At 38.7% G+C, this 27964-nt stretch overlaps 1 protein-coding gene across 1 annotated transcript; it reads right to left on the bottom strand.

Annotated features, from left to right (window-relative positions):
* Nucleotides 1-1091: 1091 nt before the first annotated feature.
* Nucleotides 1092-27964, bottom strand: LOC135472234 (alpha-aminoadipic semialdehyde dehydrogenase-like). Its single transcript, XM_064751634.1, has 19 exons — nt 27737-27964; nt 24430-24483; nt 22374-22439; nt 21309-21389; nt 19009-19132; nt 16725-16857; nt 15298-15342; nt 13253-13330; nt 12554-12611; nt 11843-11882; nt 11592-11633; nt 11125-11219; nt 9690-9774; nt 9137-9243; nt 7503-7619; nt 5747-5844; nt 5219-5292; nt 4164-4239; nt 1092-3139 (listed from the first exon to the last, which is right to left on the bottom strand). The coding sequence occupies exons 1-19, from the start codon at nt 27929-27931 to the stop codon at nt 3085-3087; spliced, it is 1623 nt and encodes a 540-aa protein (XP_064607704.1). The 5' UTR covers nt 27932-27964; the 3' UTR covers nt 1092-3084.

The raw sequence follows: 27964 nt of genomic DNA, 5'->3' as shown, positions 1-27964 counted from the left end.
TTTCCTGGTGGTTAGTGTAACATGATGACCCACAAGTTCAATCCGTTTCTGGCTTCCCCTCCGATCCTTACGTTCCAAGGTCCTCTAGCAATCTGCGGATTGTCACGGGTTTCCCCAATCCGGTTTCCTTTCCCCATAGTGCTGGCTGTCATCATACAAAGTGAAATAAATGTAACACCTATCAACTAAATAAATAATAAACATCGAAACAATGAGCCAATCTGTGTTCAGTCTAGCAGTGAGCTAGATGTCATTATTCATCTTCAGCAGGATGCTTCATTGAGGTAGCATGTACTAGGCCCCTGCATAGTAACGGTATGTGCAGTGTTGAAATGCCTCTAATATGCACACTTCATGTACAAGGAGACACTGATTTTAGGTTGAATTCAACAGGTAATAAGATATAATAAAATTTTTTGAAAGAAAAGTATCTTTTTAAGCCAGTCTGAGACAATATGGTATTGCCTTAGAGTGTACCACATACAGATACAAGTTGATGGATGCAATCACACCTTGCCAAAGCAGGCCGACACACGTAATTATGTAATAGGAGACACATTAGGGCAAGTGGACTTAAAACAAGATTAAGCCAACAGGCCTGTCTTCATGTAAACTGATTTCCGCTTCATTATTCAGTCATTAGATACTGCTTGTTGGAACATTTGCTATGAGAGGGTTGAATGTTTTTCACATTAATTTGAGTAGCTCTTGGGGGTCTGCAGAAGTCTTGAAATAGACCAGTCACAACACTTATGTACGTGTACATGTGTGTATCGACCTGCATGCTGCCTCACCTACATGACCTACTTGCAGTACAGACACCAAGCCAATCAGAGCTTCCGACATCCCTTTGAAGGAGTGCCAAAATATGGAGAAGTACCAGTACCAGATGTGCATGTCACTGTAGGCCTAACCTTGCAAGATTCTCCATTTTACGTTCTCAGGACTGATCTTAGCACGAAAGCAGACCTGTTAATGAATCGGCAATATATAGTATAGCAGTTTGTTGCATTCCATCAGTCTACGGCTGGATTTACAGGAGAAACTTAAGACAACAGATAAACAAAAAATGCTGACTGCTGTACATGTACATGATTTCCATTTAATACTTCATTTTCTTATAAAGTGTTTTAGGGGGGGGCTCCGTGGCTCAGTCAGTTAGCGTGCTAGCACAGCGTAATGACCCAGAAGCCTCTCACCAATGCGGTCGCTGTGAGTTCAAGTCCAGCTCATGCTGGCTTCCTCTCCAGCCGTAAGTGGGTAGGTCTGGCAGCAACCTGCAGATGGTTGTGGGTTTCCCCCGGGCTGTGCCCGGTTTCCACCCACCATAATGTTGGCTGCCGTCGTATAAGTGAAATATTCTTGAGTATGGCGTAAAACACCAATCAAATAAATAAAAAGTGTTTTAAGGTGCAATTACAGGTCTTGTTTTCAAGGCAGTCAGCTTTGGCATTAGGACTGTTTTCACTCATCATTCTGTGTACAGATGATAGATGACAGTGTATGAACATAGAAATCACAACTGACTGACTTGCATAAACCTGTATGTAGGTAGTACATCAACAACTTGAGAAACCAGCTTATGTCTCAGCATAGACATGAGGCAGTTTAAGCCTTGCTCATACGGCCTGACATAGCATGGAATTTCAACCCTTGATCCAGTTCAAGCCAACTCAGGCAGAGACAGACGATGCATGCCATTTATGCGCAGGTCTAGATGTATGTAGACAAATGTGCACATACATGTACAGTTAGCATATAAAAGCTTCCAAAAATACACATATCTCCAAAATAGAGGACTGCAAAAATTGTCACAGTACAAAAGTGAGTGTACATGTACAGCTAATTTCTGTTATTGATGCCATGAAAGGTAATTCCCTGAATACTGTTTTTTAAAATTTTTCATCACCATTATGTTATTCTCCAGAGTTAAAGCCCACACATCGACCAGCGTTTAAATCCTCAACAACGGCCTTGAGTAACATTGCTTTTGCACAAACTTAAAAATACGTTTGATGATTTGACAAAAGAGCTGGTGTACCACTGGTAAAATTACATGTACACAAATGTATTTGTATAACACTGATCACATGTTTGTGAATTCCATTCTAAATACTTCATACAAACATGATTTGATGCTATGAACATCATGAAAACATTACCAAAACAGATTATTTTATTGTTGAAATACATGTATGGTAATCTGGCATGTTTCGTATTGTACTACTAAAGTAGAAATGAGACAGCAGGCAAAAGGCACTCAGCCTCTTCCTGTACACTTGCATGTACATATTCTACTGATGGATATCTTACAAGAAAGTTTCACACAATATTTAATTATGAAAAAAAAGCAGCATTTACAAACTATGTTTGTCAATCATCACTAGATTTCTTTAAAATAAAATAGCAAGAATGGATAAATTTGGTTTCAAAAATTTTGTGTAAAGTTGAACAAAAAAAAAACAAAAACAAACAGCCGCAGTATACAATGTGCCCTGGCACCTGCACGTTATCTCACTGTATACTGTGAAAAGTACAGAGATTTTCTCGTAGAAGTACATACAATGAATAAATGCAAAACCAATCTATCATGTCTGCAGACAGAAAGGCTGGGTACTAACCACACATGTGCATTCTTACCACTGAACACACCTTAACCACCAGGAAATAATATACATATTATCAGCTCCACAAACACAATACCATGGCACATTTTTAACAACTGAAAATGTTATCTGCCATTACTTTAAGTAATATTTAATCACATTTGTGATTTAATGTTAAGAAGGAAATAAATTTATCTTTAAAATGATATACTGCTTGCAGTTTGGCAAATAACTCGGCATAAAAATACAGTCTAAAGACAAGCAGTTGAGACAAGCACTGGCAAAATGCTGATTCATGCCATTGTACATACAGGACTACTTGAATACAAATAAAAATATGGCACTGTCCAGCATACCCAAGGTATGGAGACAAAACATTTCTTCCACAGAATTATGGTAATGTGCTTGAATACCACCTGCAGTCATCAAACAGGTGTTCCCATGACAACCTTGATAGCACTGGCAGATTAGATCCTCCTCATTCAAACTTGATACCCTGAGCCAAGGGTAGGTCCTTGCTGTAATTGATGGTACTGAAAATTGAAGAAAGTTATTTTGAATGGATCAATAACTATTAACGACAGTTGGATAATTACATCTCACGAGTCTGGAAAAGATAGCAAAAAAAAAATCGCCTTGTTTGCTGCTCTTATTCTTTAACTCTTTGGCATGCTTACAGGATTTGGATTTATCTTACTAATCTGGTCAGCCATGCCAGTTCTTCTAGAAATAAATTGGAAACAAAAGACCCAAAATTGAGCAGTACAAGCAAGATGTGGAATCAGGAATTAAAGCTAATGACAGTCTGGTTCATGTGGGGAGAATTTTCTAAATGATTTGTCACATGAGACCAGCAATCATAACCCACGCTGCAATCTTCATGATCTGTTACATCAGATTATAAAAACAGCTTCCTTCGGATTTGGTGGATTGTGACAGGTTGTCTACAAATCACATGTGATCGAGATTTAAATACAGCCAGAACAGAAATAAATTCAAAACACGAAATGTTGGCTCATTTTAAATAAAGACATTTACATTTACCTGCAAAGCAATTATTTTTCAGTCAAAAAAAAAAATAAACAGAAATTTTAGCTCAGATTGTGAAATCTCCTAAAAAAAACACATATATTATACCAAGACGCAATTGTCATCCATGAAAAAAACTTCTCACCCGAGACAAATTATTCAAACAGGACCGAAAATTTGTTCCAGGAACAGTAACTGATGGTATTTAGTTTTGGTGAGAATATGACATTCTAACCCACTCGATGGCAGAAAGAATTAGTTCTAACTCAGAAACATCTGGAGCGGCTGACCAATGTTCTATAGCTTTAGAAAATCAAATGTGTCTTCGATAGTCATGTGGTTCTGGAATGAAAAAACTTGCTTCATTTGAGATTTTTGTCTTTTTAACATTATTTTAAATAGATGCCACCATGGAATTTTGCCAGATTGAAAGGAAAGTTAAGTTTTGAGTTAATATTTCTTTAAATTTACTGAATGCTTTCCACACTAGCATTCCGCATATAGCCTGACTGACATCAGTAGCCTCACCAGGTTGATCGCCTCATGTACTGTTTCCACGCGTCGCTGCCAGACTCACGACCTCCCCCCGTGTGCTTCTCACCACCTGGTCACCAAGAGAAAAACTCAACTAAATTAACCTTGCCAAACAGTATATACATGTAGACAAAATTTGCATTTATAGAATGTATTACAATCTTCAGATATACATGTATACTATACTGACTGTGAATTACTGTTTGGTTGACTAACTGCTGGTTGGTTACGTTTGAACTGGTACTGTATGATCATGATCACTGATTTAATACCTGTCCAGGCACAAGCTACGCACAAGTACCAAGAATCAAATAAATCTACGATATAAAAGCCAATGGACAAAATTAAATAGAATTAAAAGAGAAATAACACGTCCAAGACAACATGGTGAATCAACTTGACATTGTTGATGTACAGCTCCAGTTATCAGGCATGCCAACTGTCAAGAGCCAGCGTACTCCATTTTTCCCCTGCAACGTGCAATACTGGTTTTATTATGCTGATTGATACATAGTTCACTGATGTGGCAACATGCCGATATCCTTTATGCTTTATATACCTGACTGAACAGACATACTGAGAAAGACGACGCACTTGACAAGAAAAAAACAAGGGGGGACAACTCATGTCATGACCAAATATATATGTGATTATTGCATGATTTTTCATACTGAAACAATGTCAATGGGTGCAACATCAGACATCATGAACTGCCAAATCCCATGTTAGGTGTTTTTATTCTAGTGTTGGGAAGAGAAACATGAGGTACATGTACAATAATAATGCAGTATCCTTCCGTGAAATAACATCAAGGTTTTCTTGGAATAATGGTTTTAATCCAGATCACAGGAGAGTATAAACAAAATTACTAGATCGCAGGAGAGTATAAACAAAATTACCAGATCGCAGGAGAGTATAAACAAACTTACCAGATCGCAGGAGAGTATAAACAAACTTACCAGATCGCAGGAGAGTATAAACAAACTTACCAGATCGCAGGAGAGTATAAACAAACTTACCAGATCGCAGGAGAGTATAAACAAACTTACCAAACGCTCCCCCAATTTCAGCACCGCTGGTTGGGATGTTTACGTTAACAACTCCGCAGTCCGAGCCTTTGTGACTACAACAACATGTGCAGATCTATACAACATGCAGCATATTCAAGATCCAAATCACATGTAACAAGTTTTGTTAGGATTGCATATTATGTTCATCAATACTTCAGCTCGGTTTCTGCTGACAATATTTTTGTAAAACAACAATCAGATCAAGCTAGAGTAAATATATAAAATACGTGCCTTCAGGAATTATTAGCTGAATGGTTTATCTAAATACATGTATACACCTAAAAATGTCATTTTGGATTATCAAGAATGCTTTTTGTCGATCGTGCAGATTTATGTTACATATTTCTGTTGACGCCTTGGTTGTCTAGAGTTCATATAAAGTGCACAAAGTAACCATTAGCAATTTAGTAGTTAGAAACACGATGAACATGATGTGCGGCAGACAGACCAGTGCAGTATGAAGTACTGGGTTATGTTACTGGAAGACCAGACAAGAGGAAAACTTACCCCAACCATCTGAAGACTTGGCTGAGGTCTCTGGTGAAGAGACTGCTGCTCAAACCTTGCTTCACCTCATTGTTATACTGTATTCCCTCTTCAAAGCTCTAGAACAAAGGAAACATTGTAACAGTTAAAGCAGACTTTGGCAGATAAAAGTTGCAGACTTCGGTGGCGACTGATAAATATAATTTTCTCAGAAAATGAACATAATGGAGTGAGTGAGTGAGTGCTTGGGGTTTAACGTCGTACTCAACAATTTTTTAGTCATATGACGACGAAGGAATCCTTAGGGTGCATGTACATGTAATGTGCCTCCTTGTAGCAGGATGGATTTCCACCGCTCTTTTATCTAGTGCTGCTTCACTGAGATGACTTACCGAAAGCAAGTAAGCCACCCCGCCCAAGCCATTATACTGATACGGGTCAACCAGTCGTTGCACTATCCCCTTTGTGCTGAATGCCAAGCGAGGAAGTTACAACTTCCTCTTTTAAAGTCTTAGGCGTGACTCAATCAAAGATTGATCCTGGATCTACCGGTCCCGAAGCGGAACATACTGGAAGAATATTTCTTCCACAGCTTGAATTCTTGATACAGCTGGCCTACTATATCATTTACAAGGAACTTCAGCAACCCTGTTTAAATAGCCTAGCTGCAGTTGCACCCCCACGGTATTCCTGGTTCAGGTTGTAGCCTCTGGGGGGATTCTGACCCTATTAAATGTTTACAAAATTAAAATAGGATTGATGTCCATCTAGATTCATTCTCATTTTTGAAACAAATGGAAATAAATCTAAGCACCATTGAGGTTGACTTATGCATTCAACTGACGCTGGATTTTATGTTTCAGTTTTGTAGTGGCGGCTTCAAAGATGAAAGTAGTGTGGACCCAGTCATTGCAGATGTCAGAGAAAGCACCTTGGTTTGAACACGGTGTTTCAATAATTTTACTGTATTTTAGAAAAGAAAACAGAAAAAAAAAACACTGTATGTGGGAAAGACAAATGATCAACATTTAATATCTTGAGTTGTAACACATTCACAGAAAAAAAAAATTATACCATCAGATTTAATTAATTTTAAACGCTGTCCGGTGAGATGCCATCTTCCCATAAACTTTTGGCATCCCTAATGAATTTTGCAGTGACGCCGATATTTGTTATTTAGAAACAAGTTAGAAAGGCAAAAAAATGGTTAATTCTGTAAGCCACAGACGATGTAAAACAAACCACATCGTCTGCACCGATTGGTCAGTTTCATGCTATCACTCATGATCACCATTGATTGGACAGGGACGACAGTATTTACAGCCATCGAAGCATAACTGTGAACATGGATGCTAAGACACACTACAACAGAAATACACAGTTTTTGTGGCTTCTACGTTAAATGGCAGGTCATTTCCAATCAACAGAACCAAGGTTATAGGCGAATGGTATATCTAGATACATGTACACATGTGTGTATAGATAGATGTATATATATATATATATATATATATATATATATATATATATATATATATATATATATATATATGCATTTATATATATATAAATGCTCTGCCCGGTTTCCACTCACCATAATGACCGCCGTGGTATAAGTGAAATATTCTTGAGTACGGCGTAAAACACCAATCAAAAAAAAAAAATATATATATATATGTAAAACATATCATGTGAAGAAGTCATTTATTCACATCACTCTTCTCGGATTGGAATGACTCTATGCATGCACATGTACAAATAAAACTGCTTCACTTACCTTACACTTGAGAACATAAACAATAGGGGCAAATGTTTCACGGTGAACAATTTCTGCATCATGCTTTAATCCAGAGACTATTGTGGGCTCCACAAAGTTGCCAGGGCCATCTATCACCTGTTTGAGACATAAAGACAAAACTGTGTTATAAGCATGTAAGCATATATCACATGTGCAAATCATCAGAAATGTCAAAGACACAAAGACTGTGATATAAGCATATATCACATGAGCAAATCATCAGAAATGTCAAAGACACAAAGACAAAGACTGATATAAGCATACCCTAAATGACCTCAAATTTCGTACACAAATATGCATTTTTAGAGGCAAACACATGTCATTTTTTTTTAGCTGAAACCTAAAACTTTCCAGTATAATATCATCCCATGTTCCAAGCAAACCTCAAAACACCTTTCTCAAATCAACAGAACTCTCAGAATCAGGAAAAATGGACAAATTAGTCATGGACGAAATTTATGCTCATTTAGTGTATATCACATGTGCAAATTATCAGAAAAGTGGAAGACACAAAGACAAAACTGTGCAACAAACTTGTTATCAGGTCAGTGTACTGCTCAGTCTGCATGATAATAATGGGATTATACATGCATATAAATGTAGAAAATTACAAGCAATGTAGGAGGGCTGGGATCCCAGGAATTTTACAAGACTGCCAGAATTTTACCTTTAAACTGAAAAACAGATTTCTATTAATACAACACACATTAACAAATTCACATGACTAAGTAAACATTTGAGAACTTGAAGCAAGGATTTCATTCAGGATGCATGTACTTCTTTCTTGTTACATCACTCATGATGCAGTGAATGTTGGCTAGCCTCACTTGGCCGAGGTCTTTTTTACACAAGGACAGTACTTACAGGCGAGTATTAATCTGCCTGGCCAGATGGCTTCAAGGGAGACAACTCAATTCGGAATGATCAGTGCAAGATTTGTGTGGATGACTGGACAGCTGTGTCCATCCAGTGCACAGGATACAGGCGAGCATGACTACATGTATGTCTACTAATTCTACTGAAGACTTGTGCAGAGTCACTGATAGTGGACTTAAATGAGTGGACATTCAGCTGCATATGCATATAGGCCACCCTTATTATACATGTACACTGCATATGTTTTTGTATTCAGTCATTCAATATGGTAACTCAGAGTAAGAACTTCCTACATGTATATAGTGAGTACTGGCTATCACAGGTTTTGTCAACACTACGCTGTATCAGAAACAATGGGCGCTTCCATGATAACTAATGTTGCCTGTAATGTTAAAAGAACTTTTCGCTGGCCCTAACAGGGACATTTAATGTGAAAATCTCTTCTTCCCATGCAAATACACATTACACAAGTAAACTTCGCAAGAATTTGATTCAGACCTCTTAACAACAGAGCGGAAAAAAGTTGAAGTGCATTATTGGCAGCCTACATTGCTAATATGGTGCATAACAATCCAAAAACTTGATTGTATTTAGGTGAAAACATATCCTTAAAATATGTAAGTAATGGTATTTTACCTTCACAGATTTTAATGGTCTTTCTACTGATGCTTACTTCTTTCTTTCCCTTCAAAACCAACAGCTGAGAGTCTCATCAGGCTTATTATAACCCTTCCTACCTGTCCCCCATATTCCACTGTCCCTCCCTGGGCCTTGGCATCGGCTACTGCCTTCTTGTAAAGTTCCACTCCTTGTTTACTGTGCATCGGTCCATACAATGTGCCCTCTGAAAACCAAATACATGAGTATTCAAACTGTATTAAGTAGACACAATAAGTCCTTAAAGTAAGTTCATGATGTCTGAAAAAATTTTACCCAGATTAAAAGTTATTTACATAAAAATTGTTTCAAATTTGAATTTTCAAGACTGAAACCAACACTGAAAATGGAGAATATGTGGCCATGAACTGGTTGAAGTTGCATTACCTACACCATGAGAACTCAGGTGTACCCTTTAGTCCAAGATAGCGTTTACAGAGGGGCACGGCTCAAGGTGATCGTGCCATACTTAAGAACTGGATTTGAGTCTGCTGGCAACCTCATTGGTCACAAGTTGACTTGCTGCATCAAGAATATTGCTTTGTATAATAAGCCATTCCCAATATAGAGAGGGTTAAGACAGTGCCAATGCCCATTTGTATCTTCAAACATGTACAAGTGTAATGTTCAAACCTTCCAGTGGATCACCAATGCGGATTTTCTTGTATGCCTTCTTCAGCCTCGCCAGAACTTCATCATGTACCTTTTCATGCAGGATCTGAAATATGTAAGGTAAACTTTACAAAGATGCAAAGATGCAAAGCCATTAAGATAAGATTGTGAAGTTCTCACTGGGTTGACTTAATCCACCATCAATACACACAGTATAAGATGACCTGTGACCTACCAGTCCACGGTTTGTAGTACACCGCTGAGTGAGCCAGCATGTCTATATCTCGGTGACAGATGACCTGTGACTTACAGGTTTATGCGTGGATATTTCATTTATACGACGGTGGGAGGAAAACGGACAACCTGAGTAGCAGATCGCCTGTGACTTACCAGTCTAAGTGTGATGCTGCACTGTTGAATGAACCAGCATGTCTAGATCTGGGTATAACAGATAACCTGTGACTTACCAGTCTTAGTGTGGTGCTGCACTGTTGAATGAACCAGCATGTCTAGATCTGGGTATAACAGATGACCTGTGACTTACCAGTTTAAGTGTGGTGCTGCACTGTTGACTGAACCAGCATGTCTAGATCTGGGTATAACAGATGACCTGTGACTTACCAGTCTTACTGTGGTGCTGCACTGTTGACTTGACCAGCATGTCTAGATCTGGGTATAACAGATTACCTGTGACTTACCAGTCTAAGTGTGGTGCTGCACTGTTGACTGAACCAGCATGTCTAAATCTGGGTAGAGTAGATGACCTGTGACTTACCAGTATAAGTGTGGTGCTGCACTGTTGACTGAACCAGCATGTCTGGATCTGGGTACAGCATATGACCTGTGACTTACCAGTCTAAGTGTGGTGCTGCACTGTTGACTGAACCAGCATGTCTAGATCTGGGTACAGCTGATCACCTGTGACTTACCAGTCTACGTGTCGTGCTGCACTGTTGACTGAGCCAGCATGTCTAGATCTGGGTATAGCAGATGACCTGTGACTTACCAGTCTACATGTCGTGGTACATCGCTGACTTAAACACCATGTCTATACCTGGATAACAGATGACCTGTGACTTACCAGTTTACGTGTCGTGGTACATCGCTGACTGAATCACCATGTCTATATCTGGATAACAGATGACCTGTGACTTGCCCGTCTACATGTGGTGGTACATCGCTGACTTAAACACCATGTCTATACCTGGATAACAGATGACCTGTGACTTACCAGTCTACGTGTCGTGGTACATCGCTGACTGAATCACCATGTCTATATCTGGATAACAGATGACCTGTGACTTACCAGTCTACGTGTCGTGGTACGTTGCTGACTGAATCACCATGTCTATATCTGGATAACAGATGACCTGTGACTTACCAGTCTACGTGTCGTGGTACATTGCTGACTGAATCACCATGTCTATATCTGGATAACAGATGACCTGTGACTTACCAGTCTACGTGTGGTGGTACATCGCTGACCAGCAGTTCCTGCACAAGCAAATACTGCTGACTGAACCACCATGTCAAGATCTGCATCATCATTCACTGCAAAAAATAATTAACACTATTAACATTTTTGTTTTCAAACATAATAAAAACACAGAACAATGCACCATTTTTGTATTTCTTTACTGTTTAATAACTTAAGTTTAAACCTTTCAGTTCAGCCTTAGGAGGATTTCTTCCCATTTACAATGTACCAACCATCTACAACGTGATGTAGTAGTTCACCTTAGCACACAGCCAGAGTCAAAGATAACAGTCTCCACATTTCAACAGATCGTGAGAATGTAAACAACAGTAAGTCATTTGCAAAACTTTAGGTCATTTACCACATTTCAGATCTAACCTACCAGCTATCAAAAAAAGAAAAAACATATTTAAAATCTGCTGAAAAAAAACACAAAATACACTTACCTATTATGGCATTATTTCCACCCAATTCAAGTAAAAACTTGCCTGAAGAAACAAAAACAAAAAACATAGATATACATATGCAGGCAGCAAGATGAAATTGAGCAACTGAACACATGTAGTTCACATTATGCCCAGAAAGAACTACAATAATGGAGGATGCAAGTATTTATTTTACTTTAATATCTCACTGCTGTTTTATGTCATGTTGGTGATTTGTTACACTCGTTTACACTGCATATAAATTCACTTACCAAACCGGTCCTGAACTGCTAAGGAGACCTTGTGACCAACCTAACAACATAGATTATTAGGATGCTCTAAGTCACACAGCTCCCACATCTTATATGACATTTGAAAGAAAAAAAACTCTAATTTTCACTAGTGTCACATCATATAGGTATTACGTAATATGTTTTTGTTCGATTGATGAGTGAGTGATTGATGTCATAGAGGCATTGTAGGTAAATGTACATGCACATATCTACACACGTGTTGGATTGGTGTTGGTGGTTTTATGCCATAGTTAAAAATTTTCCCGTCCACTCACACCACAGATGTCACGTTTATGGATGGAGGTTCTCTATTTGAGCGAGTAAACCATAACAAATATTTCCTTATTTATTTATTTCACGAGGGCTTTATGGATATGTCCCCTATACATGTATGACAGTGACGATCGTTATGTTAGCACGAAACCGAGGAGGCTGGCTCTACCCGTGGAAACCCATGACCATCTAGAGGTTGCTAGCAGACCTTTCCACGTGCGACTGGCACAACAAGTAATAATCTGGCGTGTGCCTTTTTCGGTTGAATGATATGGATATGTAATTACTCATAAACATGTACACATTATCACGATATGGATTACGTCAGAGAGATAATTCCTGAATAACACTGGTGCACTTGTCAGGAGTCAGAACGAAGTAAGGTTTTACTATGAGAAGACAAACGGGTCAGCTTACTGCAGTACTTCCTGTGAAGGACAATAAGTCCACTCGAGTGTCATTGGCCATCAGATTCCTGAGATAAAAAAGCATGAAAATATATCATCAAAGTTATTTCAACAAAATAAGATCATAATGAACATCTGCAATGGCGTTAAAGAGGCCTCTGTGACCGAGGTGGTTAGCTAGCCTGAGCCATGCAATGACCCAGTAGCCTCTCACTGATGCGGCCTCTGTGAGTTCATGCTGGTTTCCTCTCCGGTCGTACATGAGAAGATCTGCCAGCAACCTGCAGATGGTCATGAGGCTCTGCCTATTTCTTCTCACCACAGTACGGGTTGCCAGACATATAAGTGAAATGTTCTCGAGTACTGAATAAAACACCAATCAAATAAATACATAAATATACAGAAATATTAAATAATAAGGAATTCTGATCTAAGATACAGGTGGGAAAAAATACTTCTTGATTTCTACATGTAAACTTCCTGACATTTTGAATAAGGCATATACATGAAAAATTCTATTAAATATCTAACATTTGTATTAAATTCATTGAGTGAGAACACTTTGTTAAATTACAGCCGTTTAGAAAGAACACTTGCTTTGAACAAAGAAGTTACAGGTGGCACACAAACACAGGTCTGTCATGAAGTAAAGGAGTAAGGCTTCCCACTTTTTTCACGTTTATATGAAAATGACAAGCTGACAACTTACCCTATATCAGCCCCTCCACACACCAGCGAGCAGGTAGCCCTAGGCATGTCGTTAGCTTCCATCACAGAAGAGACAATTCTGAAAAGAGCAGCATTTGCAGCTATAAGTAGGTCTTGCATACAATGTTTGCACTGGGATACTACTGAGAACGAAAGTTCAAAACTGCAGTTGGAATACAATGATGTAGAAATTCAGGAAAGTTTCCTATGTTTTTTTCTGCACATCAGAATACATATATATACACACACACACACACACATTAACACATACATTGCAAGTATCTGAAATACATGTACTGTAACTGTAAAGGCCAACATGGTTTAGTTTTTCCCCAAGCATCTATGGGAAAGGTATTTTTTGTGCAGCCTTTACTTTCATACTCTAATTTTTGTAAAATGTGGGACAAATATTACTAGTGTTGAAAGTAGAATACTACGTTTCTTTTCCAGCCTTTTGGAAAAGTAAAGATATGAGTATGTTGTTCATCCCATGGTTTAACCATGTGAGAAAAAAAGGAACTCAATATTCTTGCTAGAATTACATATATATTGGCTAAAATGATCCGTTGTCCAGGTGTCACGAATTTTAGAATAAACAGGGTACAACAAATACAATAATGACATTATTTTAAATCTACTCATGGTGTCAATAAAGATTTTACACCGTCACTAGGAAGATCCATCAGTTGCCTTTGTGATTGTATAACATGGAAGGTACATCTACACAGCAAATAGTGTAATACACATACAACACACCTCTCCACACCTACAAGGACATACATGTAGGTAATGGACAGAGAGCAGAGAGCCTGAATCCTACACATAACTGCCCCAAGCAGCTATAGCCTCAATCACTGTTAATCCGTTAGCCAGAAATTTTGGGTATGATGTTTAAACCCAATGCAGATGCAGGTAGCTTGTCAACAGATGTGTAGCTGAAGGGCAGGTATACACCGTAACGGCATGAACACGCACAGCTGAACACAAGTGTTTAAAAGAAGGACATGTTCATACAGTACTCAAACATTCCTTTTTACGTGTTAATTCAACAAAGAAACTGCATATTTTATTTTCTTACATTTACATGCATCTACTGTAATTTTTTTTCTGCTCCAGGGCAAATAGAAACTAATTTTTAATAAAAAAAAAAAAAGAAATTATTGTTCATATCACATCTTTCAATTAGTGTCCAGGTGACCTGGCACTGTCCTTGAAACTGAATTTTGTATGTCTTCAACAGCATGCGTCAAATGACAGGTCACAGTAACAGGAGACCATAAATATTCCCCACATGGCGGAAGTCCCACTCAGTCCATGCCCTTCTTGCAAAACATGCTTTTTTTCTGCCACTGCGTATGATGTTGTCAGCTTCATATTAATGGCTTAATGAGGAATGTACCTATAGAACGTTTGTTCACACTTTTTTAAATTTCATGCAATTTCAAAGCAGTTACTATCTTTACAGAGTACATGACGACCGTTGGCTTTAAGGATGAAGAAAATATGAATGCTTGGAACAAATCCATGGCCCCTTGCCGGATACTCGACAAATCTCCTGACCTCCATTGCCAAATACGATTGTACGTAAAATGACCCCATGATTTAAGTTCCATCTTTATTTATCTATTTATTTGATTGGTGTTTTACGCCTTACTCAAGAATACTCCTGCCATAAATGGGAAGGTCCGTCAGCAACCTGCAGATGGTCGTGGGTTTCCCCCGGGCTCTGCCTGGATTCCTCACACCATAATGCTGGCCGCCGTCATATAAGTGAAATATTCTTAAGTACGGCGTAAAGCATCAATCAAATAAATAAATAAATACTCAAGAATAATCATCTTTAAAGTAGGATACAACTTCTTATTAAGTCAAACACAAACCACGAAACAAAAAATACTGACCTTGATGAAAAAAAATACTGACCTTGATGAAAAAAAAAAGACTGACCTTGACGAAAAAATACTGACCTTGATAACAGAAATTGCTGACCTTGCCAAAAAAAAATACTGACCTCGATGAAAAGAAAAATGGCAGTTAAACACTTACTTTGTAACAGCAATACTGGTCAGTGGAGTTGTAGGGGCTCCTTTCCTGAACAAACAAGCACAGACATATAGATGTTTATCTGACAGCATGAAAACCATGATCTTATGGAAACCATGAGCTTAATGGAAACCTTGAGCTTGATGGAAACTATTTCCTCTTGTATCTTTTTGAGGAATGAAGATGATCTTGCACTAGCACGAGTGAAAAAACATTATATATACATATAACATTGGCTTGCATGAGACTTGGTTCATGACTGATCAGCTCTACTTTTAACAGCTTCTAATAGAATAGAATTCAAAACATAATTTCTGATACTAGTATACAAGTACATATAACTCTTGATTTTTAATGACTGTTACTGATGTTTGTAAAAATGTATTGTGGAGATCTTATATTTTAAAATTTGAATTTTGTATAATGTTAGTTTTCTCTTGTGAGTAGTTATAATGGACTCGCTGCCAATCAAACTGTTTAACTTGACTGAGTTACAACAGGCTATTTAAACCAAAGGTTTCAACAGACTTCAGTGAAGGCATCAGTGAATAATTAGTTCAGAATAAACTTCAAGTTGTGAAGTCAACATGCGCCTTAATAGTGATTTATTTTAATACATGTCTTGCCTCTAATCCATATGTATGTACATGTATGCCTGGGTTTTTATGTCACAAAGTAAAAGAAAGTTGAAATATGAAGTAAGGTTCATCACATAGACAACTGAAAACTATGCCCAAAAATACTTTTATTTATTTCTCTAGACTTCTTTAAAGAGTGTTGAAAGGCATTCAAATATATGAATACTAAGGTAGGATGTATGATCCATATTGACGGTATCTAGGAACTCTGAGATCACATCACCCTTTTTTTCCTCGTGTTCATCCGAAGGAAGGAATTTTGAGAACATTATTTCAGTGTTTTACTCATATGTAAAAAGAGTTATTACAACAGTCAGTGTTGTGACTAGAGTTGGAAACATTACCTGTGACGTCAGAGTTCCTAAACTCTGATAGTATGGTCCATGAAACCCACCAAAACGTTTGAATGCCTTTAATTGTCTTCACAAAAATCTAAAAAAAAGTATATTTAGGCATAGTTTTAAGTGATCTATTAAGTGATGCTTACTTTGATTTTTAAAGGTCGTTTCCTTTAACGGTTTTTCCGTCATATGACAACGTGGAGTCATTGGATGTGTAAACTTGTGTATTCCATGTCTTCTTGTGGCAGGGTGAATCCATGCCCCCTAAATGTTGTCACAACTCAAGCATAAAGCTGAAGACACCAGACATGACACCCGAGTCAACTGATACTGACACTGGGCCAAAAGTCTGGTTTCCTATCTCTAACCTTTCAGTGCTGAATGCCAAACAAGGCAGCAGAAAGAATCATAATCATAATGGGGGGTCCTGGCAAAATGAGAATTGTCTTACCATAAAACAACATTGCCAGTGACAAGAGCCAGACTGGTGTTCCAACCATACACAGCCACTGGGAAGTTAAAGGCAGTGATGACTCCCACAACGCCTAAGGGGTTCCACATTTCCATCAGAACATGACCTGGACCTAAAACATTAGAGTAGGACATGGCCTGGATCTGGATCTAAAACATTGGCATAAAACATGGTCAGGACCTAAAATATTACAGAAAGACATGGCGTGGACCTAAAACAGAGTGAGCCATGGCCTGGACCTAAAACATTAGAGTGAGACATGACCTAAGCCTAAAACATTAGAGTGAGACATGGCCTGAACCTAAAACATTGGAGTAAGACATTGCCTGAACCAAAAACATTAGGGTAAGACATTGCCTGGACCTAAAACATTAGAGTGAGACATGACCTAAGCCTAAAGCATTAGAGTAAGACATGGCCTGAACCTAAAACATTAGGGTAAGACATTGCCTGGACCTAAAACATTAGAGTGAGACATGACCTAAGCCTAAAGCATTAGAGTGAGACATGGCCTGAACCTAAAACATTAGGGTAAGACATTGCCTGGACCTAAAACATTAGAGTGAGACATGACCTAAGCCTAAAGCATTAGAGTGAGACATGGCCTGAACCTAAAACATTAGAGTGAGACATGGACTGGACCTAAAACATTACAGTGAGACATGACCTAAGCCTAAAACATTAGCATTAGACATGGGCTGGACCTAAAACATTAGAGTAAGACATGGCCTGGACCTAAAACATTAGAGTAAGACATGGACTGGACCTAAAACATTAGAGTAAGACATGGGCTGGACATAAAACATTAGAGTGAGACATATACTGGAACTAAAGCATTGGAGTAAGACATGGACTGGACCTAAAACATTGGAGTAAGACATGGCCTGGACCTAAAACATCGGAGTAAGACATGACCTGGACCTAAAACATTAGAGTAAGACATATACTGGAACTAAAACATTAGAGTGAGACATGGACTGGACCTTACACATAAATCTAGTAAGACACTGCCTGGATCTATAACATTAGAGTAAAACATGGCCTGGACCTAAAACATTGGAGTAAGACATGGACTAGACCTGAAACATTAGAGTGAGACATGGCCTGGATATAAAACATTAGAGTAAGACATGGACTGGACCTAAAACATTAGAGTAAGACATGGGCTGGACCTAAAACATTACACTGAGACATGGCCTGGACCTAAAACATTAGAGTAAAACATGGCCTGGACCTAAAACATTAGAGTAAGACATGGCCTGGACATAAAACATTAGAGTAAGACATATACTGGAACTAAAACATTAGAGTAAGACATGGATTGACCTTACACATAAATCTAGTAAGACACTTCCTGGACCTAAAACATTAGAGTAAGACATTGCCTGGACCTAAAACATTAGAGTAAGACATGGCCTGGACCTAAACATTAGAGTAAGACATGGCCTGGACCTAAAACGTTAGAGTAAGACATGGCCTGGACATAAAACATTAGAGTAAGACATATACTGGAACTAAAACATTAGAGTAAGACATGGACTGGACCTTACACATAGATCTAGTAAGACACTGCCTGGACCTAAAACATTGGAGTAAGACATGAACTGGACCTTACACATTAATCTAGTAAGACACTGCCTGGATCTATAACATTAGAGTAAAACATGGCCTGGACCTAAAACACTGGAGTAAGACATGGACTAGACCTGAAACATTAGAGTAAAACATGGCCTGGACCTAAAACACTGGAGTAAGACATGGACTAGACCTGAAACATTAGAGTGAGACATGACTTAAGCCTAAAGCATTAGAGTAAGACATGGCCTGAACCAAAAACATTAGAGTAAGATATGGCCTGGAATTAGAGCATTAGTCTACACGAAATAAGACACTGCCTGGACCTAATACGACTCAGAAGGTGCAAGGTAACCATCAATGGAAAGCTTAGTGACCCTTCAAAGCACCCAAATCAATACATATTAAATAGAAAATACCACTGCCGACTGAGTGCTGAAAATAAACTGGGCTCAACCACAGTCATGTTAAAAATGAAAATGTTAACCTGACTACAAACTTTACAAAAATACAAAAACTTGGCTTGGCGAACAGTTAGGTGAAATGTACATATACATGTCATGTTCACCACTTAATGTACAGAAACTATTCTTTTGGTTCTACAGAAAATGTTTAAGTTTCAACACATATAAACACATCTGTTCAGTGGAGAAGCCTAAAAGTTCCATTAATGCTGAGATGTGCTTACGCTCTGATGGGAACACATGTCCTGCAAACATCCTGGAGAGACCCACAGCAAAGTCTGCCACATCAATGAACTCCTGCACCTCCCCTTCCCCTTCAGGTAAAATTTTCCCCATCTCCAGAGATTCCTGAAATCATGTACAGTAAGCACTTAGAAATGCACAAATAGAAGGAAGCACTATATCGCCTTACATGCTCAACCTTACATCTAGCATAGAATCAACCACATGCATACTTGTAACTGTTTACAATACAGGCCATTTTCACCTCCAAATATTCATCTCCGTCCATTTCCATAATGATCTACATATATGCTATAAAACCTTATAAACCAAGCCTTATAATCAACAAATGACCTTTCGAATATCAATCTGCCCTACAACAAAAATTTAGATTTACATGTAGCTTTTTCAAACACCTACTGAACACCAAATTACATTAAGATGTAGATGTGTTATTCAGACCAACAGTTTGTGCCCTCTCAACTGACCATAAAAATGGATAATTGTCTGTCTTAACAGAACAAATGTACATTGCCACATTCAACTTGTCCATTTACTTTATTGATCTTTAACGTCATACTCAAGAATTTTTCACTTTTGGGTAGAGAAAGCCAGAATTCTCTGTGTAAACTACTGATCAAGTTGCCTAGCAACATAATGACAAACTTTCTCAGGTGTGACATACAAACGTGCTCGGTGGTCTGATCAAGTTGCTTGGCAAGATAGTGACAAACTTTCTCAGGTGTAACATACAAACATGCTCAGTGGTCTGATCAAGTTGCTTGGCAAGATTGTGACAAACTTTCTCAGGTGTGACATACAAACATGCTCATTGGTCTGATCAAGTTGCTTGGCAACATCCTGACAAACTTTCTCAGGTGGGACATACAAACATGCTCAGTGATCTGATCAAGTTGCTTGGCAACATCCTGACAAACTTTCTCAGATTTGACATACAAACGTGCTCAGTGGTCTGATCAAGTTGCTTGGCAACATCCTGAAAAACTTTCTCAGGTGGGACATACAAACTTGCTCAGTGATATTCAAGCAAATATGGCCACATCAGCATCACCAACTAATTATTGTTGCCAAGGGCTACAATGATTGCCATGGAATCCACAAATTCTCTCCAATGTCAGGTTTGAATTGGCATCTTGAGCTGTGACACTCTAGCCCTGCAAAAAGTACAAGATGCCTTCATGGGCAAGTGGATGGTGTGCCAACGTAACGCAATGACTCAGGAGCCCCTCATCAATGTGACTTCTGTGAGTTTTAAGTCCAGCTCATGCTGGCTTTCTCTCCAGTCACATGTGGGAAGGTCTACCAGTCATATGTGGGAAGGTCTACCAATCACAGGTCTACCAGTCATATGTGGGAAGGTCTACCACTTATATGCAGGAAGGTCTACCAGTCATATGTGGGAAGGTCTACAAGTCACATGTGGGAAGGTCTACCAGTCACATGTGGTAAGGTCTACCAGTGACATGTGGGAAGGTCTACCAGTGACATGTGGGAAGGTCTACCAGTCATATGCAGGATGGTCTACCAGTCACATGCAGGAAGGTCTACCAGTCACATGCGGAAAGTCTACCAGTCATATGCGGGAAAGTCCACCAGTGACATGTGCGAAGGTCTACCAGTCATATGTGGGAAGGTCTACCAGTCACATGTGGGAAGGTCTACAAGTCACATGTGGGAAGGTCTACCAGTCATGTGTGAGAAGGTCTACCAGTCATGTGCGAGAAGGTCTACCAGTCACATGCGGAAAGTCTACCAGTCACATGCGAGAAGGTCCACCAGTGACATGTGGGAAGGTCTACCAGTCATATGTGGGAAGGTCTACCAGTGACATGTGGGAAGGTCTACCAGTCACATGTGGGAAGGTCTACCAGTCACATGTGGGAAGGTCTACCAGTCATGTGTGAGAAGGTCTACCAGTCATGTGTTAGAAGGTCTACCAGTCATATGTTGGAAGGTCTACCAGTGACATGTGGGAAAGTCTACCAGTGACATGTGGGAAGGTCTACCAGTCACATGCGGAAAGGTCTACTAGTCATATGTGGGAAGGTCTACCAGTCATATGTGGGAAGGTCTACCAGTCACATGCGGAAAGGTCTACTAGTCACATGTGGTAAGGTCTACCAGTCATATGTGGGAAGGTCTACCAGCAACCTCCTGGTTTCCTCCCACAATAATACTGGCCTCCGTCATATAAATGAAATACTCTTGAGTACGGCATACAAAAACCAATCAAATAAACAAATAAATACAAGCACGACATCTATAACTAAACCAGACAAACCAGTTTTCCCAGAAGGAGGCGCTTCTCTCTGAGAGCATGACCAATCTGACGAACAATTTCTCCCCTCTTTGGAGCTGGCACCTGCAAATAAGTTTGATCAAAGATCACTTAAGTGCCACAGGTCAGTTCAGGGCATTTACACATTACACTATCAGGATATGGCAAATATAAATCAATGTAACATGTTACATTAATACCATAAAATATAAATGCACACCGTTTGTGTATATATCAAATTCTATATTCCATCTGTCAGGAATCTTTCTGGTTATTGCTGGTCTCCTAGAACACAAAAGACGCCAACATGGACACTAAAACCAGAGTTTCGACGACAGTGTGATAGTGAGCAAACAGTCATCAGCTGCATGCACACATGTATGTCTAACAGATCAAATGACAAGATGCTGTATACGAAAAGTGGCTGAAATATTGCCAATGTTGCACTTAGCTATAACCATTCATTCCGAGGTTTTATTCCACAAAGGGGGCCTCCGTGGTTCAGTCGGTTAGCGCGCAAGCGCAGCGTAATGACCCAGGAGCCTCTCACCAACGCTGTCGCTATGAGTTCAAATCCAGCTCATGCTGGCTTCATCTCCGGCTGTAAGTGGGAAGGTCTGTCAGCAACCTGCGGATGGTCATGGGTTTCCCCCGGGCTGTGCCCGGTTTCCACCCACCATAATGCTGGCCGCCGTCGTATAAGTGAAATATTCTTGAGTATGGCGTAAAACACCAATCAAACAAATAAATAAATATTCCACAAAGTGATTGTTGTACGTGTATTAGTTTTTTGTCACTACAACGGCAACATAATATCCTTGTCACAAAGTCATATGTTTTCGTGGTAACCACAATCAACATAGCCTACAATCAATCTGTTGCACATAGCCAATACGACATTACTGACCAACTGCATAGTTCAATTCACCCTAGTCATTTTCTCTGGCGAAATTACTATCATATTACACTTGACAAGATTATACATGTATGTGTACTGTAAACTGTGACACGTGTCTATTGGTTGACTGATGTATCAGGGGTATTAAGAGCACAATGACATGTACATACATCCGACCAGACCTCCCAAGCTTGCTTGCTGGCTGTGATTGCTTTCTCATAATCTGCAGGACTTCCCTGAAAACAGAAATCTGATTTAATGGTAAAGTAATAAAACAGAAAATTATGCATATGATATGACACCCAGCATAAAATTGGTGTTAACAGCAGACTTAAACTGAACTATTCATACTCACAGTACACATATGATCATTGATTTATTTATCACCTGATTCAATGCGATTTTCCAAACCTTGTCAGGAATATTTCTTTTTTCTGATGGTAGTTAGGTTTATGGGTGGACTGTGGTGGAACACAGACAAAACCAGGAAACTACTGCACCTAACCAGCTGCTATTTACTTACATGACTAATTCAACGCCATACTTCATCATGATTTCGCTGAAATATTGTTAATGTAACTTTAAGCCACGTTAAACATTAATTCATTCATTTAATATCATAATAAGTAATTTTACATTTACATATCAATGGTGGTCCATTTAAATGAGTGAAGGATAGGGAGTGCCTGGAGTAAACCATTGGACATATTAGTGATGAACTTTCCCACATGTGATGTTCAGTTTGGACATGTTGAACCTTTGGCATATTAGTGATGAACTTTCCCACATGTGACGTACAGACTGTACATGTTGAACCTTTGGCATATTAGTGATGAACTTTCCCACGTGATGTACAGAATGGACATGTTGAACCTTTGACATATTAGTGATGAACTTTCCCACATGTGACGTACAGACTGTACATGTTGAACCTTTGGCATATTAGTGATGAACTTTCCCACATGTGACGTACAGACTGTACATGTTGAACCTTTGGCATATTAGTGATGAACTTTCCCACATGTGACGTACAGACTGGACATGTTGAACCTTTGGCATATTAGTGATGAACTTTCCCACATGTGACATACAGAATGGACATGTTGAACCTTTGGCATGTCAGTGATGAACTTTCCCACATGTGATGTACAGAATGGACATGTTGAACCTTTGGCATATTAGTGATGAACTTTCCCACATATGACGTACAGACTGTACATGTTGAACCTTTGGCATATTAGTGATGAACTTTCCCACATATGACGTACAGACTGTACATGTTGAACCTTTGGCATATTAGTGATGAACTTTCCCACATGTGACATACAGAATGGACATGTTGAACCTTTGGCATGTCAGTGATGAACTTTCCCACATGTGATGTACAGAATGGACATGTTGAACCTTTGGCATATTAGTGATGAACTTTCCCACATGTGACGTACAGATTGGACATGTTGAACCTTTGGCATGTCAGTGATGAACTTTCCCACGTGATGTACAGATACATGTCCCTGAACACGTATGCACCCAATACATCCATTTGTGGAAGACCGGTGGTCATCAACAATCCATGAATGTTGTTAGCAGGGGCGAGTTCAAAAAATTCCATAACCAGATCTGGTTTGATCCCACACTTTGTGAGTTTTACCAACAGGTAGACAAATGACTAGGCCACAACTCCGGCATATCAAGTATTATGATCATTATATCTATTGATACATGCCAATAAGCCGTCTTAAGTTTTTTTGTTCATTCATTCGTTCTATTGATACTTCTAGGACTATATGTTCTATTTATTTATTTATTTATTTGATTGATGTTTTACGCCGTACTCAAGAATATTTCACTTATACAACGGCAGCCAGCATTATGGTGGGTGGAAACTGGGCAGAGCCCGGGGGAAACCCACGATCATCCGAAGGTTGCTGGCAGACCTATATGTTCAATCATTCATGTCTATACTCTAGGCACTATTATCATCAATGTCAATTAATACTCTAGAGACTATTATCATCAACGTCAATTAATACTCTAGGCACTAAGATCATCAACATCATTTAATACTTTAGGCACTATAATCATCAACATCAATTAATACTCTAGGCACTATGATCATCAATGTCAATACTCTAGGTACTCCCATCAATACTCATTTTAACAGTACTGCATTTGCCAAGAGACGAAGCTGCACATGACAAGTGTGATGAGTTTTCTATTGCTTACCTGAGTGACTTGCGCAATGGGTTTGTTATTTGTAGGGCAGATGGATGTCACCACCTGAATAAACACATGAAGCACAAGTAAATGTACAGAACAATTACTTCACAACCAACAACAAACTTTAAAATAAACTTTCATACACGAAGATTAAAATTTGAAAAACCCTGAGGCTGCACAGGTGCAAAGCAGAACCTTCAGACATTCATAGAGTCACCATGTATCTGTTCATATTGTGGCATAGTGCTGTTTTTATTATTATGACATGATTATGATGAGCTGGGAAATGAACACTTGACCCTTAGAGCATCCGGGTTCTCGCGAGGAGCTGGAGGTGATAAATGACATGGAGTTAAATGGGTGAAACGCTGAGTATTGCCGATGGTTAAGTTTAGAGTACTACAGGACATTAAAACTATTCTATCTTAAGGCTAGATATACATGTACATCCCGATTAACATTTCAGAAATAATTCCTTACCGAAAAGCTATTTTTCATTTTTTATGCCAAAATCTTCTTCAGTGCCTATTTCACCTGGGTTAAATTTGCTTTGTTTTCACCTCCAGTTTTCTAGTCAAGTGACTTAAGAGTATGCTGATGATTGGCTCTGAGTAACTATGATATCACTGCAAAACTAATAACAATGCCATCAGTCTGTCCATTTTACAGGCCAAACAAGACCATATTGTTATTAAAATTGTGCACAATCTGAGTGTAAAGGGTTGACTTTGCCAGCTGTAAATCTTCACATGAGTGATATAGTTTCGAAGAATGCAAAAGGAATAGCCAATAAAAACAGTCAGCAAAAGAGTCATTAATAATAGTACTGAAAACGTTTAGGTGAAACAACAATAATGCAAACTCTGGTGATATGTGTGTTCCTTAACCATCAGCTGATGGACAGAAGTAGGATTCAATACAAGAAAATGGTAAACCTTAAATTTTGAACACACTATTCTGTGTCGCATAGGCCTATAAGATATTGTTGTGACCATAAACAGGAATTTGCAAAGGAAATCCACATGACCCAAGTGAGTATTTATCTGAGAATCAGTGTGCTATATACAGGTACCTGCATGTTTTAGCATGATACATGATGATAGCAGAGTCTAACATGATACATGATGATAGCAGAGTCTTACATGCATGTCTATGTAAACTGCCCTTTGTCGCTTTAATGTGCAGTAATGGTTGGACCACTTGCAGCTGAAAATCCATTGAAATACACAAGTATATGTATTTTCATATTTTTAGCATTTGGGTCCAGCTAATAAATTCATGGGCTTGGAAAATGATTGATTCAAACAACTCTAATAGCTATAATCATGCTGGAACAACACATACACATACAGGGGTTTATAGACGTCAACCTCAACTACTGTTTAACAGTATTCAAAATACTGAGTAAGGAGTTTACAAAATTCAAAAGTATGCTATAAGCTAAAGAAAAACTGAATATATTATGACCAGCTATATGCCGATCATCCTAATAATTCATGTACACTACTAGTAAACGAGTTACAGACAACCTGTGTACACACATGTAGCCGTCAAGTGTAATGTACATGTAAAATAATTGTAATAGACATACGAATAGTAAAGTCAAGCTATAGACTGGGCAGTCAACTGTTTATTTTTTTGTGAATTAAATTAATTCAGTCATGGACTGGTATAATGACGGTGACAAATTTAGACTTCACTACACCATAATACCTGCTGTAATAGATCAAAACTGAAAATTCTTGTTTTAAACCTATACATGTACGTTATCAAAGAATCCCCAAGAGAGCTACGTTTATGTTTGGTGTTAAACTCAAAACGACCTTGGAAAAAAACTCAGTATTTCTGAGAGGGTAGTTAACATTTTGATGTCCATGAACTCTTGATATATGTTATCATTAGAGACTATGGATGGATCCAACACAGCCAATGTCCCACCACCCCTTCTCGTGACAATGTTGCATTTCATTTGATTTCCTGTGAAAGCAACCGCAACGTCAGAAAGACTGAACATTTGTAACTAATGTCTGGGACACCCAGTTGACCTATTTGCAACAATACTGCTTATGATTGGTCAATAGGGGAGTTCCGAGTTCAAACTCTTTTATCGATGAAGGTAGAAAGTCCAACTGTATCATGTGACCTGTCAAGAGTGTTAGGCAATTACTTTTGATCATTTTCACTAAAACATGTCGATCTAAAAAAAAGTGTCATAAAAGTGATTTAGAGCAGACGAATTATGGAGAAAACTGAGAATCTGAATGTTTATGAACTTAAGAAGTTCCTAAAAGAAAGAAGTGCCCTTTGTGCCTCTGGAAAAGGGGGAGACAGGTGATCAGTAAATAAATGTCAACAAAAGTTGCCTAACTATTTTCACAAGTCAAATGACACAGTAGAACTGTTTTTGCCAAGAGTTCCAACTCGAAACTCCATTATTGGATGTTCTTGATTGACAGTTCGGAAAGGTCTATTCCCCAGACTTTTGGCAAAATTCAATATTTACTTAAGTCTAATCGAATTGAATTTTCTGTATTTACCACAATTACTGCATTTCAGTAAATATCAGACTCGTACATGTATCTTTACTATCGGTATTTATCGTGTTATAAAGATTCTGAAGTTTAAAAGGAGCTTTATTACCGATTTCAAATGACAATTCATGGACATGCAAGGCTGACATTTTGCGAATGTTTATTATTTGGGGTATTCTAAAATACTAGCAGAAATTCAATAAGATTCATCTGAAAGATTTAAAATTCAGGACAAAATTTAAAATTGCATTATATATCCTACAGTGTAGCTGTATTTATTTATTTATTTGATTGGTGTTTTACGCCGTACTGAAGAATATTTAACTTATACGACGGCGACCGGCATAAGGGAAACCCCCAACCATCCACAGGTAACTGCAGATCTTCCCATGTACGGCCAGGATAGCTCTATGGGGTTATACGTTAACAGTTTATGTTTCTATATAAACATAGACGCATAGAGGTACCCTATAAGCTACATTATAACAGGGTACGGTAACAAATCAATAGATGTCTTGATGTACAACAATACGATTTTGACCAATCAGTAAAAAGCTAGCAGCGCACACCTTCATCACCCTCACTCGTCCTTGACCTCTTGTAAATGTCGCCTCACTGAGACGTGTACACGAAACTAATAACAAGCCGAGGCATAGCAGCTTATCTCAGTCATATTCATCTGAGAAATGCTCACACTCATAATTTACACAATGGTCTCTGTTATCACTCAGACAGTCAAACACATGACGGAAACCGTCAACTAAAAGTAAACTCTGTCTTACTTCTCCCGCGCCATGCCATGTTCCGTCAAACACACCAGCATTCTGCGACGATAAACCCAACTCCTTCAGCCAGGCGTATTTCGGTTCGTCGATCAGATATCCAGCCATGCTAGACCTCAGACGATAAACTGTAAGTGGTGGTCTGCTGATCAGTTTATACAGAGCAGTTGATATCCCTCGTAAAACTCCGGCCATGACCCAACTGCAACACGGCGCATTGAAGTTGAC

Source organism: Liolophura sinensis, chromosome 8 (assembly GCF_032854445.1).
Source record: "Liolophura sinensis isolate JHLJ2023 chromosome 8, CUHK_Ljap_v2, whole genome shotgun sequence".
NCBI lineage: Eukaryota > Metazoa > Mollusca > Polyplacophora > Chitonida > Chitonidae > Liolophura > Liolophura sinensis.
This window is presented reverse-complemented; position numbering and strand designations above follow the sequence as displayed.

Bases quoted from the DNA above. Each gene is read 5' to 3' on its own strand.
- LOC135472234 (XM_064751634.1), bottom strand. From the start codon at position 27,931: ATGGCCGGAGTTTTACGAGGGATATCAACTGCTCTGTATAAACTGATC. The intron at 13,331-15,297 runs GTAAGTGTTTAA...TGCTCTTTTCAG, and splicing joins ACCAGTATTGCTGTTACAAA to AATTGTCTCTTCTGTGATGG. The intron at 11,883-12,553 runs GTAAGCTGACCC...CTATGTTGTTAG, and splicing joins CCTTCACAGGAAGTACTGCA to GTTGGTCACAAGGTCTCCTT.